This window comes from Lissotriton vulgaris, chromosome 12 (genome assembly GCF_964263255.1).
Source record: "Lissotriton vulgaris chromosome 12, aLisVul1.2, whole genome shotgun sequence".
NCBI lineage: Eukaryota > Metazoa > Chordata > Amphibia > Caudata > Salamandridae > Lissotriton > Lissotriton vulgaris.
The window spans coordinates 254,663,167-254,683,915 of NC_141700.1; the positions used below are offsets into that span (position 1 = coordinate 254,663,167).

A 20,749-nucleotide genomic window follows, 5' to 3' on the forward strand; every position below is an offset into this window, starting at 1 on the left:
ACCGTAAAATACCGAAGCAGCAGGCCGCAGTTCTCTTCGTGTGGCCCACAAAGCTGAGGGAGGGGTCCAACCATACTCCTAAGTTCTTTAGTTCCGTAACCGGAGTGGGGGCCGGCCCCGGCTCCGTAGGGCACCACCTGTCCCCCCATAGCTCCGACTTCCTACCGACGATCATGATCTCCGTTTTCTTTGCGTTGAGCTGGAGACAGTTGTTCTTCATCCAGCTCGCCACCGCCCTAAGTCCACTCTGAAATCTGGGGGCATCCCGATCCGCATCCCCGCTGATCGTAACCGCTAGCTGGGTATCGTCGGCATATGAGACCATAGTCATGCCCCATTGCCTGACGACCTCAGCCAGCGGTCTCACGTAAAGATTAAACAACGTGGGGCTCAGCGAGGAGCCTTGCGGCACCTCCTGTTTCAGAGGATGGAATTGGGACTGGAACGGTGGGATGGCAACGCTAAAGAAACGATCGTCTAGGAAAGACCGGAACCACTGGAGGGCCAAGCCACTCAGCCCAATCTCCTCCAGGCGATGCAGTAGGATGGGATGCGAGACAGTATCCAACGCGGCGCTCAGATCTAATAGTACGAGCGCCGCTGTCTGCCCCGCATCCATCACCATGCGAAGATGTTCAGCCATGGAGAGAAGGGCGGTCTCGTTCTGAGTGGGATCCAAGATGTTAGCATGGATAAGGTGGGACGAGAGAACCTTGTTGACATGGGCCTCCAACACTTTGGTCGGCCACGGAAGCAAGGAGATAGGCCGATAATTTTCAGGTTTCTCTGGGTCCAAGGAGGGTTTCTTTAAAATAGGAGAAACCACCGCCCGCTTCCAGCTAGACTCCAGCGAGATGTTGATCAAGGAGTGTACCACGGCCCGGCCCACAAACGACTGGTCTCTAAAGAGAGTCGGTTTGAGCGGATCAGCGGGGGACCCTGATTTAACCTGCTGGGCCAGCTGATCAAACCCCTCGGATGTCAATGGGGGCAACACGTGCAAAGAGGTGGCTCCATAGATGTTAATAGGAGACTCAGCTGGAGGCCCTGTGTAAGGGAACGTCTTGTAGATGTTTTGGACTTTTTCCAAAAAGAACAGAGCAAGGGCCTCACAGTGAGCGGTGGAACCAGTCGTCGGGGCACAAGCTCGCTTTGCTAAGAGATCCTTCATCACTTTAAAAATGGTTTTGGAAGGGTTAGAGCTGTTGCCGAATTCAGCAGCATAATATGCTGCCCTTGCTCGGCACACAGCCCGATGGTAAGTTTTGACGGAGTGTGTGTGTTCCTTGTCTCCCTGACCTCTGCAGGTGCAGTGTGTGTCTGCTGTCACCCTGACCTCTGTAGGTGCAGAGTATCTGCTGTCACCCTGACCCCTGCAGGTGCAGTGTGTCTGCTGTCACCCTGAACTCTGTAGGTGCAGTGTGTGTCCCTTGTCTCCCTGACCATTGCAGGGGCAGTGTGTGTCTGCTGTCTCCCTGACCTCTGCAGGTGCAGTGTGCTGTCACACTGACCTTTGCAGGTGCAGTGTGGGTCTGCTGTCAACCTGACCCCTGCAGGTGCAGTGTGTATTTGCTGTCACTCTGACCCCTGCAAGTGCAGTGTGGGTCTGCGGTCAAACTGACCCCTGCAGGTGCAGTGTGTGTCTGCTGTCACCCTGACCTCTGCAAGTGCAGTGTGGGTCTGTCGTAATCCTGACTTCTGCATGTGCCATGTGTGCTGTCACCGGGATCCCCTGCAGGTGCAGTGTGTGGTGTCACCCTGACCCCTGCAGGGCAGTGTGCTGTCACCCTGACCTTTGCTAGTGCAGTGTGTGGTGTCACCCTGTCCCCTGTAGGTACAGTGTGTGGTGTCACCTTGACCCCTGCAGGTGCAGTGTGTCTGCTGTCACCCTGACCTCTGCAAGTGCAGTGTGGGTCTGCCGTAATCCTGAACTGTACAGGAGCAGTGTGTGTCTGCTGTCACCCTGACCTCTGCAGGTGCAGTGTGTGTCTGCTGTCCCCATACATTTGAAGGTGCAATGTGTCTGCTGTCACCCTGACCTCTGCAAGTGCAGTGTGGGTCTGCCGTAATCCTGAACTGTGCAGGAGCAGTGTATGTCTGCTGTCACCCTGACCTCTACAGGAGCAGTGTGCGTCTGCTGTCTACCTGACCCCTGTGCAGTGTGGGTCTGCTGTCAACCTGACCCTTGCAGGTGCAGTGTGTGTCTGCTGTCACCCTGACCCCTGCAGGTGCAGTGTGTGTCTTCTGTCACCCTGATCTCTGCAAGTGCAGTGTGGGTCTGCTGTCAACCTGACTCTTGCAGGTGCAGTGTGTGTCTGCTGTCATCCTGACCCCTGCAGGTGCAGTGTGTGTGTTCTGTCACCCTGATCTCTGCAAGTGCAGTGTGGGTCTGCCATAATCCTGACCTCTGCAGGTGCCATGTTTGCTGTCACCCGGATCCCCTGCAGGTGCAGTCTGTGCTGTCACCCTGACCCCTGCAGGGCAGTGTGCTGTTACCCTGACATCTGCGGATGCAGTGTGCTGTCACCCTGACCTCTGCAAGTGCAGTGTGTGGCGTGCCCCTGACCCCTGCAGGTACAGTGTGTGGTGTCGCCCTGACCCCTGGCGGTGCAGTGTGTCTGTTGTCACCCTGACCCCTGCAGGCGCAGTGTGTCTGCTGTCACCCTGACCTCTGCAAGTGCAGTGTGGGTCTGCCATAATCCTGACCTCTGCAGGTGCCATGTGTGCTGTCAACCGATCCCCTGCAGGTGCAGTGTGTGCTGTCACCCTGACCCCTGCAGGGAAGTATGCTGTTACCCTGACCCCTGCAGGGCAGTGTGCTGTCACCCTGACCTCTACAAGTGGAGTGTGTGGTGTTACCCTGACCCCTGCAGGTACAGTGAGTGGTGTCACCCCGACCCCTGGAGGTGCAGTGTGTCTGCTGCCACCCTGACCCCTGCAGGTGCAGTGTGTCTGCTGCCACCCTGACCCCTGCAGGTGCAGTGTGTGTCTGCTGCCACCCTGACCCCTGCAGGTGCAGTGTGTGTCTGCTGTCACTCTGACCTCTGCAAGTGCAGTGTGTGTCTGCTGTCACCCTGACCTATGCAAGTGCAGTGTGGGTCTGCTGTCACCCTGACCCCTGCAGGTGCAGTGTGTGTCTTCTGTCACCCTGATCTCTGCAAGTGCAGTGTGGGTCTGCTGTCAACCTGACTCTTGCAGGTGCAGTGTGTGTCTGCTGTCATCCTGACCCCTGCAGGTGCAGTGTGTGTCTTCTGTCACCCTGATCTCTGCAAGTGCAGTGTGGGTCTGCCATAATCCTGACCTCTGCAAGTGCCATGTTTGCTGTCACCCGGATCCCCTGCAGGTGCAGTCTGTGCTGTCACCCTGACCCCTGCAGGGCAGTGTGCTGTTACCCTGACATCTGCGGATGCAGTGTGCTGTCACCCTGACCTCTGCAAGTGCAGTGTGTGGCGTGCCCCTGACCCCTGCAGGTACAGTGTGTGGTGTCGCCCTGACCCCTGGCGGTGCAGTGTGTCTGTTGTCACCCTGACCGCTGCAGGCGCAGTGTGTCTGCTGTCACCCTGACCTCTGCGAGTGCAGTGTGGGTCTGCCATAATCCTGACCTCTGCAGGTGCCATGTGTGCTGTCACCCGGATCCCCTGCAGGTGCAGTGTGTGCTTTCACCCTGACCCCTGCACGGCAGTGTGCTGTTACCCTGACATCTGCAAGTGCAGTGTGTGGTGTCACCTTGACCCCTGCAGGTACAGTGCGTGGTGTCACCCTGACCCTGCAGGCGCAGTGTGTGCTGTCACCCTGACCCCTGCAGGCGCAGTGTGTCTGCTGTCACCCTGACCCCTGCAGGTGCAGTGTGTGTCTGCTGCCACCCTGACCCCTGCAGGTGCAGTGTGTGTCTGCTGTCACTCTGACCTCTGCAAGTGCAGTGTGTGTCTGCTGTCACCCTGACCTATGCAAGTGCAGTGTGGGTCTGCTATCAGCCTGACCCCGCAGGTGCAGTGTGTGTCTGCTGTCAACCTGACCCCTGCAGGTGCAGTGTATCTGCTGCCACCCTGACCCCTGCAGGTGCAGTGCGTGTCTGCTGTCACTCTGACCTCTGCAAGTGCAGTGTGTGTCTGCTGTCACCCTGACCTCTGCAAGTGCAGTGTGGGTCTGCTATCAACCTGACCCCGCAGGTGCAGTGTGTGTCTGCTGTCAACCTGACCCCTGCAGGTGCAGTGTGTGTCTGCTGTCACTCTGACCTCTGCAAGTGCAGTGTGTGTCTGCTGTCACCCTGACCTCTGCAAGTGCAGTGTGGGTCTGCCGTAATCCTGACCTCTGCAGGTGCCATGTGTGCTGTCACCCGGATCCCCTGCAGGTGCAGTGTGTGCTTTCACCCTGACCCCTGCACGGCAGTGTGCTGTTACCCTGACATCTGCAAGTGCAGTGTGTGGTGTCACCTTGACCCCTGCAGGTACAGTGCGTGGTGTCACCCTGACCCTGCAGGCGCAGTGTGTGCTGTCACCCTGACCCCTGCAGGCGCAGTGTGTCTGCTGTCACCCTGACCCCTGCAGGTGCAGTGTGTCTGCAGTCACCCTGACCTCTGCAAGTGAAGTGTGTGCTGCCAGCAGCCCTGACCTCTGCAGGTGCAGTGTATGTCTGCTGTCTCCCTGACCTCTGCAGGTGCAGTGTGCTGCCACCCTGTCCTCTGCAGGTGCCGTGTGTCTGTTGTCACTCTGACCTCTGCAGGTGCAGAGTATGTCTGCTGTCTCCCTGACCTCTGCCGGTGCAGTGTGTCTGCTGTCATCTGACCTCTGCAGGTGCAGTTTGTCTGCTGTTCCCTGACCTCTGCAGGTGCAGTGTATGTCTGATGTCTCCCTGACCTCTGCAGGTGCAGTGTGTCCGCTGTCTCCCTGACCTCTGCCGGTGCAGTTTGTCTGCTGTCTCCCTGACCTCTGCAGGTGCAGTGTGTCTGCTGTCATCTGACCTCTGCAGGTGCAGTGTGTCTGCTGTCTCCCTGACCTCTGACACGTTATCACACGTGCAGGCAGATTAGATGTTAGGACATGGGAAGAAGCCGGAGCCCGGAGGGACGGCAGCGCCAGTTCTGTAATTAACCCTCGCGGGAGTGGAGGCAGCATTAGAGTCCGCCCTCTCATTACCACTTCAGGGAGCGGCGGTAGCAGCAGCGACCACTCTCTAAACACACCCGGGGGGAGCTGACGGCGTGTTATGGTTTGTAAACCCAAGTTTAAAGTCTGTCGCATGGCTCAAAGAAATGGCTCTTTCTGAAGACCCCTGCAGCACGAATTCAATCTTTCCGTAGTCACCGGATTCGGAAGAGCACATGTTACTTCACACAGGAAATTCAATTCTTGGCCTCTCTCCGTCGTCACTTGGGGTGTTTGTAGCTCAGTCTCTGCACATTCGACCTTTGAGCTTCTTACCGACCGTATACGGTGTATAGCCACTTCTGGTGACAGGGGAGTGTGGCCTCAATGCACCTTTAAATGGTAACAAGCAAGTTAATTGTATAGTCCCATTCTATCGTTGGCCTCTCACTAGAGAACAACTCTAGCTAGAACAGTAGGAGAGTGTGTGGGGGTTATTATACCTCCGGCTTTTTACTTGCGACCGTCCTGGGGCACAGTTCTCTCGTACAGAGGGCGGGTGTCTCAGGTGTTGCTCCAGTGTCACCTGAATTCATTCATATGTAACTTGTAGTGTTCCGAAAGCTACTCAGAAAACGCCCAAATCACATGTGCCAAAAAAAACAACTGTAGTGCCCTCGTTGTCGCCTTTAATATTAGAAATATTACATGTAGTGTCCTAACGATCAGCTTCGGGGCTCCAGTAACATCTATGATGCATGGAAATCAAATGTGGAATCCTGAAAATAACCTCTGCCACCAGTGGCGGTGTGAGAGCGCCGCGAGCCCTTCTGAATGCTAGGAAAATGCTTCCTCCAACCTGTGGTTTGGTAAAAGAATAAACAGCTTTCACACAGGGTGTAATTGGTCCCTCTAGGAGCGGTGGCAGTGCAACTGCTACACTTCTTATACCTACGCCGCTGTTTACTACCTACATGTCACCTATTTAGTGTCAAGTGGCATTTGTTAGTCCCAGGTCACGTTCTGTGCTTCAAATATCACCTGTAGCGGCCTGACACCGCAAGAAGTGCTCAAAGGTGCATGTGTCTGTTGGGACCCACACAATAGTCCATAGGTCCTCCTCGCCCGCCACTACCAACTAAATACCATATCGAAGTCACCAGTCGCCCCCAGATGGTTTGTTTACTTACTGTGCGTGAGCCATCACTACCTGTTGTTCTCTACATAGCACATGGAGGTAGGCGTGTCCCACAGCAAACCCCACCCACAAATACTTTATTGATGCTGCTTAAGTCCCACGGATGTACTGGAGATACTGCACCGGATGTTACCCGTGAATCGGTCACCCATGGCCCCAGACACCATATGACGCTTACCCATTCCCCTCAAGATACCCTCTGGAGGGTACCACTGCCCACCTCACGCATTACCCCCCAGATCTATATGATTCTAACCCATGCCCTTCAAGATACTTCATGGAGGGTATCTTTGTCCTCCTCCGGCAATGCACCTCAGAGAACATTTGGCGCTCACCCATTCCCCACGAGATACCCCATGGTGTGTATCTCCGCTCCCCTCAGGCATTGCACCTCAGATAACATTTGGCGCTCACCCATTCCCCTCAAAATACCCCATATCCCATGGTGTGTATCTCTGCTCACCTCAGGCGTTGCACCTCAGATAACATTTGGCGCTCACCCATTCCCCTCAGAATACCCCCTGGTGTGTATCTCTGCCCCTCAGGCATTGCACCTCAGATAACATTTGGCGCTCACCCATTCCCCTCAAAATACCCCCTGGTGTGTATCTCTGCTCACCTCAGGCGTTGCACCTCAGATAACATTTGGCGCTCACCCATTCCCCTCAAAATACCCCCTGGTGTGTATCTCTGCCCCTCAGGCATTGCACCTCAGATAACATTTGGCGCTCACCCATTCCCCTCAAAATACCCCCTGGTGTGTATCTCTGCCCCCCTCAGGCATTGCACCTCAGATAACATTTGGCGCTCACCCATTCCCCTCAAAATACCCCATATCCCATGGTGTGTATCTCTGCCCCCCTCAGGCGTTGCCCCTCAGATAACATTTGGCGCTCACCCATTCCCCTCAAAATACCCCCTGGTGTGTATCTCTGCCCCCCTCAGGCATTGCACCTTTGATAACATTTGACGCTCACCCATTCCCCTCAAAATACCCCCTGGTGTGCATCTCTGCCCCCTCGGGTATTCAACCTCAGATAACATTTGGCGCTCACCCATTCCCCTCAAAATACCCCCTGGTGTGTATCTCTGCCCCCCCTCAGGCATTGCACCTGAGATAATATTTGGCGCTCACCCATTCCCCTCAAAATACCCCCTGGTGTGTATCTCTGCCCCCCCTCAGGCATTGCACCTGAGATAACATTTGGCGCTCACCCATTCCCCTCAAAATACCCCCTGGTGTGTATCTCTGCCCCCCCCTCAGGCATTGCACCTGAGATAACATTTGGCGCTCACCCATTCCCCTCAAAATACCCCCTGGTGTGCATCTCTGCCCCCTCAGGCATTGCACCTCAGATAACATTTGGCGCTCACCCATTCCCCTCAAAATACCCCCTGGTGTGTATCTCTGCCCCCCTCAGGCATTGCACCTCAGATAACATTTGGCGCTCAACCATTCCCCTCAAAATACCCCCTGGTGTGCATCTCTTCCCCCTCCGGTATTGCACCTCAGATAACATTTGGCGCTCACCCATTCCCCTCACAACACCCAATGGTGTGTATCTCTGCCCTCCTCAGGCACTGCCCCTCAGATAACATTTGGCGCTCACTCATTCCCCTCAAAATACCCCCTGGTGTGCATCTCCGCCTTCCTCAAGCATTGCCCCTCAGATACCATTTGGCACTCACTCAGTCCCCTCAAAATACCCCCTGGTGTGTATCTCTGCCCTCCTCAGGCACAGCACCTCAGATACCATTTGGCACTCGCTCAGTCCCCTCGAGATACCCCATGGTGTGCATCTCTGCCCTTCTCAGGCATTGCACCTCAGATACCATATGGCACTCACCCATTCTCCTCAAGATGCTCTCTGGAAGGCATCTTCTTTGCACACCCGTTACTCCCAAATACCGTACAATGTCACGCAGACCATGTGAGACACTCCCTGGATAATGTCCGAGTTGTTCTCGCCTGTTTCCCAGCCACTACTCGGATGTGGAACCTTCAAGGGTCTTATCTGCAATTCGGTGGCATTGAACATTTCTTCCAGAAATTAGAGAAATGCTAAATCTGGGAAACTCCCCAGGAGACTGTCCTCTGTGATGGGGATAGAATGATCGAGGAAATACAGTCAGAGGACTCTAGTCCAAACATTGGAAGCGTTTCCATTCGTACCAACCAACTAATAAAAACGAAACCACTGGATATCAGGAGACCGGAGCTGAAATCCCAGCAACCCACGTCACTTAAATGTGTGAGACTGGGCCAATCACTTAATCTCCCAGTGCTTCAGTTCTCGTATCGTCCAAAAAACACATAGAAACACCAACGTTAGATTCAGTCCACAGGTGTATGCAATGCAACTCATTCATCCAGCGCTCCAATGAACGCCCTATAAATGATGCCTATCATCTTGTATCTACGGCCACCCGGGATCCCTTATGGATGTCACGAAATGCATTCCATGGTAATAAAAAATATGACATTTCTTGATCGCCCGACAGCTGCTTCCTTTAATAGACCACGGATTTTGTCTCCTTCATCTTCACTTATCGTGCCCCCCCCCCCCCCCCTTTTTTTTCCCTTATGGATGTCGGCCACTGGTTGCCGCTGAAGGCCCGGCAAGCACTCTCAGCCCCCTCCCAATTTTTCTACCCTCCTCTCCTCCAGGGCGCACCCTCTCCCAGACCCTCACTCACCCCCAGCTTCCGGCTCTTCATCTTCACGTAGCCCTGCTTGATGATATCGCTCAGGTTGGTGGCCATGGCGGGGGGCGCAGGTGTCTATGGGAGGGTCCGGTGATGACGGCTCTCCTTCCTCCAGCGCCCCCCTCGGTCTCCTGCTCTCCTCCTCGCGCTGTCCTGGTTTTCCTCCTGCTGGGGGGCACGTCCCTTGTCTTCGTTGCCCCCCGCGGCCGGCAGCTCCTTCACTTCCTCAGCATCCCCGGCTGGAAAATAACAATGACAGCTCACAGGATGACATCTCCCTCCCATCCCCGGACGGCACCACTGCGCGGCGGCGAAGGGGGGGGGGGGGGGCGTTGAGCGGCCGGGCTTGCTGAAGCGCTTATCTAATGAGAGGTTTGGTTGGCAGCGCCGGGCGTGACCGCCACGTTGTGGATGGCACCAGCTGGGATGCGAGCAAGCATCCCGCTCGGCGTGCCAATCCCAAAGTGGCTGCCTATTTTCTGAGTTGCCGTCGCACCATTCTGGAAATATATAGATTGGAATTAAAGACACAGCCATAAGATTAAAGACACAACCATAACGAAGTGGTTTGACCCATCTATCTGCGCCTAACGCCGACAAAAAAATCCCCCAAATCCCGCTGTCATCAGTTTTACATCGACCAGCCCGCCATGCCCACTACATCCCTAGCTGCTCCTGACATTATGATACAGACCCTGCCCGACAGATGAAACCTGCCTCGCCCAGGATTAATGTTTTACTGGCTGCTCTAGAGCTGGTTTCCTTTTCCAATTACTTGCATACACGGATGTTAATAAGGATCAATTACCACCAGACCCACCCAATCTGCGCCCTCCTAGCCAATGATAAATTAATAAAAAAACAACAAAAAAAACACTTCAGTGTTGGTGCCCTATAATTTTCTTAGGAGCCACAACTGAGGATTCCGAATGAAGCGGCTGTCGATTTCCACCTCATGCCTTTCTAGTTCTTCCACCACCCTACAGTTCCTTTCGCTCTGTCACTCTTGCAGATTATTTTTATTACCGCTTTCATAATGTGTCAGTCTTTTCGCACATTTCTTTTCCTCGTCGTTTCTACTTTTCCGACCCTTTCTCTTATTTGCTCTGGGTCAAAGTCAAAGTTAATGCGTCCAAAATACGTTCTGTGCCCACCACCCGCAACCTGTCGACATATTAAGCACTGTTCTTGGCACACAGGCCCAGAAAGTTCTCCAGCTTTACCTTGCTTACTTAGGGGGTTATTTATGAGAGCCTTGCGTCGCTTTTGCACCAGTGAATAGTAGTACTTACGTGATGTGGGATTTATGAAGGCACGCAAAGCCACCCTGCGTGGCTTTGAGTGGCCTCATAAATCTTGAGAAAGCCGCTGCATTGCAAATCACTGCTGTGCCTTACTCTGCGCTCGGGATTCGTCCATGAGCATTGGTGCGGGTGTTTCCACGCAACAGACATGGATTTTGACGCTGCTCCATATTTACAAAATCATGCAAACCTGCAGAAGCGCCAAATCCTTATGTATCTCAAGGTGAGGCATAACAAGGATAAATATCTTTATTTCTCCTAGTTTTTTCCTCTTTCTATGTGTGCTGCATTCTGCAACACACATAGAAAGAGGAAAATGCCTCTTAGGATTATTTCTGTGCAGGAAGGTGTCCCATTCTTCCCAAATACAATCCTGCGTGCAATGGAGACACCCTTGCACCACGTACCGGCATTGGCGCTAGGCTGCTGAAACAGAGTCAGTTCAGGGAGAAAAGAGAGAAATGCACTATATAGCATAAATACGGTGCATTCTCGCCCTTTCACTTTGGCATTGAGGAGCGCAGCAAGGTGACTTGATGCGCTGCCCTACACCAAAATCCCAAAAATGAGGGCTTCCTAAGTGTTTACATTAACATTGTAACCCAATATGAGCCGGCAGGTGAGTCGACCACTCGTCCCGTTTCTGGCCTATTATTGTCAGTTTTCGAGTCTCCAGTTTTAATTTCGCTTACTTATAAACTGCTCACATATATTTTGATAGCAGATCAAATTTGGTATTGTTCTTCTCAAACGAACTGCAGAAGGCCTGTAACTGCGCCTTTGCTTATTTAGAAATGAAGGCCCTTATTTACGGGGATTTGGCTTGGGGCCGCGCAGCAAGTCACCTTCCTGAACTGCTCTACGAAAAGTGAAAGGGCAGGAATGCACTGTATTCATGCGATACGGTGCATTCCTGACCTTTTCCCCTGTGCTGGTGCCATTTAGGCAGCCTTGTGCCAAATGAAGGCACCCTTGCACCATGCACCATGGTGCAAGGGTACCTGTGTTGTCAGCAGGGGGAACATCCTTTACAACGCGGATGTTACACCGCAGTTCCCTTACGACGCAACTTTTACAACGCAAGTTGTAACAACGAATTGCGCTGGGGGCGCTCCAGGATAGTAAATAGTTTAATTTACTATCAAACTCCTTCCCTACTATCCACGGGAACTGGAGTTGGAATAGTAAATTAAACTATTCACTATCCAGCCCCCAACAACGCAAGTCGTGATACCGACTTGCGTTGTAAAACATGCGTCGTAAAGTACTGCGATGTATAACATCGTGTTGTAACGACATACATCCGTCAGCAGGGTTCTTTTTGTGCAGGAAGAGGCACCTTCCTGCACAAAAAAATCCTAAGAAGAGCTTCCTCGTTCTATGTGTGCAGTAGAAGGATTTGCGTTGCCTTGCGTTTCTTCATATCTATGAGGCCAGTTAAAGCCAGGCATAGTGGCTTGCGTGGCCTCAGAGATTTGATTTAGTAATCCCTTGAGCATCACAAAAAGTGACGCTCCGGCGGCGCAGGGGGGCTAGTAAATACGCCCGAGTGCAGACATATCTCCCATTTTAAAATATTGCAAGAAAAAAGATCAACAACATTTACCCAGTTTCAAAGTCAGGAGGAATTCATTTTAAAATGTAATTTGCGAGCAAATAACACATCTGTTTGGTAAGTGGGGAAAACGAAACCAGAGGCTATTGTGTAGGGAAAGCAGGAAACTCGACTATGAGTAGAGTAGGCCAATCTGTAGGGCCCCCAGCAAAACGTCACTTGCATCGTCAAAACTTCACACACCCCTCCCCGCAGAAGCCACGTGGTTCCCAAGTAAGCCTTTGGGGCCAGAATGGCCCTTTATCCTTCCGGACATTTCTTCCGTGTGCTGCAGCCTGGTTCTGCTCTCTGGATCCAGACGCAGTCACAGGGGGGATAGTCAGTCCGGCTGGAATGAACGGAGCCCCCTGCATAGACTCGAGGGCTCCAAAAGGCCCAGACAGGCCTGCGCCCGAGCCAGGCCCACGCAGAGCCTAGGCCAGACAGCAGCTGGCTCCACTGTAATTACCACCGCGAGAGGGGTGAGGCCGGGGAGAGAAGGAGGGAGAGAGAGAACCGCAGAGAGAGAGAGGGACACAGAGAGAGAAGAGTTAGCGTGGGAGGAACGCACTGGCAACACTTTTAATTGCAAAAGAGAGTGCCGGCACTTTTCAGCAGAGCTGACTTTCTGCTCTCACCCCGATCTCTGAGGCGCCGCGCGCATCTGCTCTCACCCTTATGTCTGCGGCGCCATGTCTGTCTGTTATGACTTTGAGAGTTCTGTCACTGCTGAGGCAGTGAGTACTACTGACTGATACCCTGGGCTCTGTCATTGGCGCAGCAATGTGTTTATACATTGCCACTCTGATGGTGCTGTGACTGCTGTAACCTGAGCTTTGCTGCTGTTGTGTGTGTATACTGTCAACCTCAGATCTGCTGCTGCACAGCGTGTTTGCTGTCACCCTGAGCATTCCTGGTGTGTCTGCTGTCACCCTCAGTTCTTGTGGTGTCTACCCTCATTGTACGTTCGCTGGTGCTGAGTGTGTCTGGTGTCACCATGAGCTCTGCTGAGTGTGTCTGTAAATGTAAATGTATAGGCATTTATATAGCGCACTACTTACCCGGAGGGTCCCAAGGCGATTCGACCGCTGCGAAACCCTTCCTGGCTTCCCTGAGAGATGGTCCCTTAATGGGTATCTCCAGGGTGAGACCAGGCATCCCCGGCGGTCTGGTGGGGCCGTTAGTGAAGATGAGGCAAGCTAATGCCCAGAGTTGCCGAGTGTGATCGCTGATCAGAGTGGGCACCGAGGCGAGAGAATTATCGAGTCCGCTGACCCTGGTCCAGAAACCTGCCGCGCCGGGAATCGAACCCTGGTCCCGGCCGCCCTCTGCTCTCGGGTCTGCCGCCTCTAACCGGTGAGCCACACTACTTCACTGCTGTCACCATGAGCTCTGTCGGTGCTGAATACGTCTGCTGGCATCATGAGCTCTGCTGAGTGTGTCTGCTGTCCCCATGAGCTCTGCTGAGTGTGTCTGCTATCCCCATGAGCTGTGCTGGTGCTAAGTGTGTCTGCTATCCCCATGAGCTGTGCTGGTGCTGAGTCAGGTGTCTGCTATCTCCATGAGCTCTGCTGGTGCTGAGTGTGTCTGCTGTCACCATGAGCTCTGTCAGTGCTGAGTGTGTCTGCTGTCACCATGAGCTCTGCTGAGTGTGTCTGTTGTCCCCATGAGCTGTGCTGGTGCTGAGTGTGTATGCTGTCACCATGAGCTCTGCTGAGTGTGTCTGCTGTCCCCATGAGCTGTGCCAGTGCTGAGTTTGTCTGCTGTCACCATGAGCTCTGCCTGTGCTGAGTGTGTCTGCTCTCACCATGAGCTTTGCTGAGTGTGTCTGCTCTCACCATGAGCTCTGTCGTTGCTGAATGCATCTGCTGTCACCATGAGCTCTGCTGAGTGTGTCTGCTCTCACCATGAGCTCTGCTGAGTGTGTCTGTTGTCCCCATGAGCTGTGCTGGTGCTGAGTTTGTCGGCTCCCATCGTGAGCTCTGCTGAGTGTATATGCTGTCAGCATGAGCTCTGCTGGTGCTGAGTGTGTCTGCTGTCAGCATGATCTCTGTCAGTGCTAAGTGTGTCTTCTGTTACCATGAGCTCTGCTGAGTATGTCTGCTGCCACCATGAGCTCTGCTGAGTGTGTCTGCTGCCACCATGAGCTCTGCTGAGTGTGTCTGCTCTCACCATGAGCTCTGTCGGTGCTGAATGCATCTGCTGTCGCCATGAGCTCTGCTGAGTGTGTCTGCTGTCCCCATAAGCTCTGCTGGTGCTGAGTGTGTCTGCTGTCACCATGAGCTCTGTCAGTGCTGAGTGTGTCTGCTCTCACCATGAGCTCTGTCGTTGCTGAATGCATCTGCTGTCACCATGAGCTCTGCTGAGTGTGTCTGCTGTCCCCATAAGCTCTGCTGGTGCTGAGTGTGTCTGCTGTCACCATGAGCTCTGTCAGTGCTGAGTGTGTCTGCTCTCACCATGAGCTCTGTCGTTGCTGAATGCATCTGCTGTCACCATGAGCTCTGCTGAGTGTGTCTGCTGTCCCCATAAGCTCTGCTGGTGCTGAGTGTGTCTGCTGTCACCATGAGCTCTGTCAGTGCTGAGTGTGTCTGCTCTCACCATGAGCTCTGTCGTTGCTGAATGCATTTGCTGTCACCATGAGCTCTGCTGAGTGTGTCTGCTGTCCCCATAAGCTCTGCTGGTGCTGAGTGTGTCTGCTGTCACCATGAGCTCTGTCAGTGCTGAGTGTGTCTGCTCTCACCATGAGCTCTGTCGTTGCTGAATGCATCTGCTGTCACCATGAGCTCTGCTGAGTGTGTCTGCTGTCCCCATAAGCTCTGCTAGTGCTGAGTGTGTCTGCTGTCATCAGCAGACACACTGGGAGAGCACATGAAGCCCTCGGAAGCGCACAGCTACTCTGTGTCATGTCCCTGTAGACGGCGCCCTCCTTTGGTGCGTACCTGCCCTTAAGCCCTGGCCCGGAGAGGATTGGGGAGGAGGGAGGGAGAGAGCAAGAACGTGAGAGGGGGCGAGAGACTGGGAAGATGAGAGGAGGGCAAGACATGGAGGGACGAATAAAGAGAGAGGGTTCAGACAGGGCGGAAAGACACTGAGAGGGGAAAAAAGGAAGATACATCTAGAGGGAGCAAAGAGAGACTGAAAGGGGAAACCAACAGCGGACAAAAGAGTCCAGGAAGGGGAGTCAGGAGACTGACAGAGGAGAGGCTGCTTAAAGGATAAAGGGGAGAGACGGAGAAGAGAAAAGAGAGAGATAGGAGAGAGAAAGAGAGGAAATGCGAGACAAGAGTCAGGGCGAGGAGAGACAGGAGCTGAAGCGGGAATCTGTGGAAGACATTGCCAGGGCAAAGAAGCGTGACGGTGAAGAGATGGAGAGGAACATAAAGGACTGGGATAGAGTAGGGAGAGACGGACGGCACCTTGCGAAGCGGGTATGATTAATACATTGATGCCCAGAACGCCCCCGGCCATGAGTGAGAACTCCAGGAGCTCGGCTTTTTAACCAGAGCAGCGCTGGAGCTGTTGGCGAAAATGCTAGGCATGGTTGACGTGGCAAGACACTACATTTGACCTCTAGGCAGCTCTAGGCTCTGAGCAAAGAACGAGGCCGAGGCAGTCACAGCCAGTGCTTGAAATGGAAAATTAGAAGTGCAGGGACTCTGCAACTTCCGCAAACTATCTATTCAAGCAACATAAACTTGATTTCCTCCATAGGAAATAGAAGAAATATCATAAAATAGATACAATAAAATGCACAACCCTTATGCTCCTCTAAATGTGCACGTCATAAATGCAGCGGTGTGGTCATTAAATACATGCACGCCCGTCGCCCGCTCACACTCCTTTCCACCCTGCACGGTCTATTTCTTGCTGTGAGCAGTGTTTTAAGTGGGCCGGTCCTGTCCAGTCCTGAATTCCGCACTTTTCTATTTTGAGATAGAGAGTTCCAGCACTCACAAGAGAGGCTAATACTTTTAATTGGAGTGCCGGCACTTCTCAGAACACGCAGGTACTCTGATACTGAGCACAGGCCTGGGTTTGCAGAAGATCAGGTTGAGCCGCTGAAGTTAGCGGCTGGGCTCGGGCCTAGCAGTGGCGCAGGTCGGACATTAGTCTCCCTGATGACGCATTAGGGAGGTGCCAAGTGCCTCGCGGGAGTGGCAGCTCCAGCCTCCTGTCAGCTTAATGGAGACGGATAGGGCAGCCTGGAGAAAATGAACAGACACCCGAAGAGGCGCCAACGGTGACAGGCAGGAGCAGGGACAGCGGCCTAGCCGTGCAGGCTCAAATCTCTGGAGGCAGGGCGCGTTTAGCTGCCTGCACGTTCGGACTGGGTCAGAAAAATAAAATTGGCCCTCACTCAGTGAATCAGATAGCTAACAAGCATTTACAATGCAACGGTCTCGCCTTTGCAAAAGTTAGAGCTATTGGCATTGTAAATGTCAGCATTTTTATTAATGTGTTGGTTTTGAAAGCAGATAAATACATGGCATTGTCATTTACAACGCCAATAGCTTAATCTGTTGCATATGCAAGACCTATTGCATTTGCAATGCAATAGTTCGCGTATTTACGCGAGTTTGAGCCATTGACATTGCAAATAACAATGCGTTTAGTAGCAGATAGTAGTTATTGATTAGTAGAGTGTGAGTAGAGTATAGAGTAGTAGAAAGTGAGTAGTAGAGAGCGAGTAGTAGAGAGCGAGTAGTAGAGAGCGAGTTATAGTGAGTAGTAGAGAGTGATTAGTAGAGAGTGCGTAGTAGAGTGTCTAGTAGAGTAGTAAAGTGACTACTAGAGAGTAATAGAGTGATTAATAGAGAGCAAGTAGTAAATAGTGAGTAGTGAAGAGTGAGTAGTAAAGAGTGAGCTGTGGAGTAGTAGAGTGTCAGTAGAGTGTGAGTAGTAGCGTGAGTAATAGAGTGAGTGGTAGAGTGAGTGCATGTCTGCGCAGTTTTTCGCAGGCCGAGACCTAAGACGGGCGGGTGAGTCCAGCTCTCCTCCCAGGCAAACCTGATCCACAGCCTCACCTTGTAAGCTCTGCTCCACCATTCCCACATCATCAGTCTCTTCCTCTTGGTTCCCACCAGCCTTCCTAATTGCCAACCAGGCCCTCAGCGCCTTTTGCAGCTCTTCTTTTCTTGTGAGACCTATGATGAAACACTTGAAACCTTTGCAAATACTTTTAAATCGAGGATCTGTGTAGGACTCCAGTTTCTTCTCCTTAAACACAAAATCTGCAGGGAAAACTGATGGCTTCCCAGACTGAGACATGATTTGTAGACCAATGAACTCAGGAGTTAAAAAAGAGGAAAATCAAAAACAGTGTGTGATTGCGTAATGGTCTGCACTCTAGTAGTAGTGTACACCAATCAATGTATGTTAAGTGCAAACATAAATTCCTCTGCTCGGCATTGACCACAATTTTAGAAATGGGGGTCTCTAGTTGACAGTGGCTTTCACGCTGTCCAAGTAGGGCCCCTTCCTTCTAGTCAGGGTAAGGGGATTGTACAGCCAAGATAACCCCTGCTTATCCCCTTGGTACCTTGGCACGAGCAGTCAGACTTATCTCAGAGGCAATGTGTAAAGTATTTGCGCATAAACACAGAGAAAGCACTACAAATGGACACCACGCCAGTTTAGAAAAATAACCAATCTTTATCTAAACCAAACAAGACAAGAGCGACAAACATCTAACATACTACAAGCAAGATATCACTTAAAAAAGGTTTAAAACAGTTCAGTCCATATAGAATTATGGATGTGTCACTTTTAGTACACAGAACCTGGAATGCATAAAAAATCACAATACGAAAACAGCGGGGCGGTGAGGCACTGGAAAGCAAAGCTATGCATTGATTCCTTACAAGCAGGGAAGGTGATGTGTTGGTTCCTTGCTCCCAGGGGAGATGATGCGTTAGTTGCTTACTACTACATAGGGGAGGTGATGTGTCAGTTCCTGACTGTTAGAGGAGGTGATGCATTGGTTTCTTACTGTTTGAGGAGGTGATGCGTCGTTTCTCCAGACCTATCTCTGGTGGCAGCAATATCATAATACCTAGGGAGAGTGAGGAATCTTTTGACCTTAAACGCCCCAATAGGGTTGTCCCTAAATAAGTAGAAGGTGATGACATCACCAAGTGGTTTACTGCCTTTGAGCGAGCTTGTATCAGTAGAAGGGTAGCCATAAAGCACTTGGGCTCTCACTTGTGGGAACATTTCTCAGGTAAATGCAGGGATAGAATCCTGACATTGAATGAGGAAGATGCTGAGTCTCATGACCTCATGAAGGGTACCCTGATTGAGGGCTTTGGGCTCACCACTGAAAAATATAGAATTAAGTTCAGAGAGGTTAAAAAAAAAAACAGAGTCAGTCCTGGGTTGAATTCATAGACTTTTCAGTGAAAACACTAGGTGGTTGGTTAATAGATAACAATGTGCAGGACTATGCAGGGCGATACAATTTAATCGTGAAAGAGCATTGTTTGAGTAATTGTTACAATGAGTAGACCTAGGTCCACTTTCTCTTCAAGAATTGGGGAAGAAGGCAAACCACTGGGTCATAACAAGGGTTGCCAAAACTACCTCTAATGGGGGTGACCAAATGAAAGAGGCCTAAAAGAACCCCCAAGGGAAAGATGGTGACCAGAAAGATAAAGAGTCTTCAACAGGCCCCCAAAAACCTGCTCAGAAGGGAGGGCCCAGAAACTCTTGACAGTCTAAGGGTGGGTACTAGGGTAAAAACTAGGATCCCAAAAACGCTTGGTGTCATTACTGCAAGGCCTTGGACACCGAACTGAAAACCCTAGCTGTAAAAACAAAAATAATGCCTCTAGTACACCTGCAGTGAATGCATTGGTAAATCTTCAGATGGGATCACAGGTGGGCCCTAAATATGTTAGAGAGCCGGCTGAGGCAACACTAGTCACAGAGGGTGAAGTGGACATTGCATCCCTGGCTGTCTGGCCCAGTAATCTGGAAAAATACAGACAACAGCCAAATATAAATGGGGTTAAGGTTGAAGATCTATGAGATACTCGTGCCAAAGTCACCATGGTGACTGAGCAAAGGGTGTCCTCAGACCAGTACTTGCTTGGAGAGACTTACACAGTCTTCAATTATGACAATCAGGCTAAGGTACATCCAATGGCTTTGGTGTCCTTAGAATGGTGAGGGTTTACTAGCCATAAAAGGCTGGTGGTATCTTCAGCAATTCATGTCCAGTGTTTGCTTGCCAATGGTTTTGAGTCCTCAGCATCGGTTGAGGGTGAAAAGAAAACCCATGCAGGAATGCTGGGTATACCTGAATGGGCACATGTAAATACAAGAGCACAATGTAGAACCCAGGATGAAAAAGAAGTGTTGGAGCCTGAAATTATGGACCAGCCTTCATAAGAGAAAGGGCAAGAAGCCTGGAAACCAACTTTAATTCAGACACCAGATAAAGTCTCCTCTCTTCAGGGAGAAGACATGTCAACCAATGTTCCCTATAATTTTTTTCCTCTGTGTGCGGCAGTGTAAGATCTTTGTGCGCTGCAGCCATTGCTATGTGTGCCAAGAACTGGACCACGCATACGGGTGCAGCCACAAATATCAGTGCAAATATCACTCCAAACTCTTGCTTAAAAAATGAAATCTACACATACAGCGCCACATGATGGGTCTTAAGGCAGGTTTGCAATTTACATACACACACCATGACATGAATTTGTTACACAGACAAGTACACTTCAGCTGTAGAAAAGAACAGGACTCGAACGGTGGTACCAATATAAGATTTCACTAAAGATTCCTAATTAGAGCTCTGTTCATTTGGTAGGGAAATGTTGGGAGCCTTTACAAGATCGCATACCTAGGGATACATGCAGGGGGGCACATGTTATGACCCTCTGTGTGCATGCACTCCTAGTTCCTGCAGGGCATAGACTTGGCAGTCCATGCCCTGCAGAAATTTGCTTTGGTGTTCCCTTATCAGTGCCTTTTTTATAGGTACCACCGTGGGTCAGCCTGCACTTTAAGATCTGCATGGTGCACATTCTTTGCAGCAGGTATATTAACCTCGGCGCTACCTTCTCTGAGGGTCATTGTGACATATTTATTATTGCATGAAAATTGCTGGAAACAAGGAACGTCACAGCAGGTGCTTTTAAAACAATAATATACCTGCAAACACGGCGTTCACCCCCCACATCTCCCAAAGTCAGCAGCTGGTACAGTGGCACTGGTCACACTGCCTAGAGCCGACCCTGGCCCAGCGGCTGAGCCCTTTTAACCAAAGAAATGCGGCAAGCCTAAGAGGAACATCTTAAGGATTTTGGGGACCCTGGGCCAAGCCTATTTTGGGGGCTGTTCAGAATAGGCTTGAATTTATGATTGCATTTCAGCTCTTTCATGGCCTCCTAGGCCAGGTCACTGACAGTATACATGCACAACTGTCAGAATTCTAAATGTGTTTACATCTAATGTTCAGGGATAGTGTTGTGTGTTATCAATATTGTAACACATCAGCAGTTCACTAATATTACTGCAAATAATATCTGTGTTGGACTCCCATTTCTCATATGTTTGGTCCTATTGCAATCTAAAAGAAACCTTTTTATGGATGTTGCATGAAAAATAAACATTTCTCTACAGAATGGCTATAGTAGACTCTCACACATCACCCACCTTGAAAATAAATTGAGGGATAATGGTATTTAAAACAATCGGTTTAGTAATTATTCAAGGTCATCACAGCAAGACTATTTGGAGGCTCCCATGAAAGGCTGGGGCCCTGGGCCAGAGCCCACTTTGGCTATGCCTTAAATCATTTCTGTAGTCGCAGCCCTGCCAAGTACCACGCATCAGGCGTTAGACTAACGCATTTCAG

At 51.4% G+C, this 20,749-nt stretch overlaps 1 protein-coding gene across 1 annotated transcript in view; it reads right to left on the reverse strand.

Moving 5' to 3' along the window:
* DOK4 (docking protein 4) overlaps window positions 1-9,399 on the reverse strand; it is a 150,261-nt gene extending 140,862 nt beyond the window's left edge. Inside the window, exon 1 of the mRNA XM_086947787.1 lies at window positions 8,980-9,399. Within this exon, the coding sequence (XP_086803913.1) occupies window positions 8,980-9,045 (66 nt within the window). The 5' untranslated portion in view covers window positions 9,046-9,399. The remainder of the gene's footprint in view (window positions 1-8,979) is intronic.
* Between the last annotated feature and the right edge of the window lie 11,350 nt (window positions 9,400-20,749).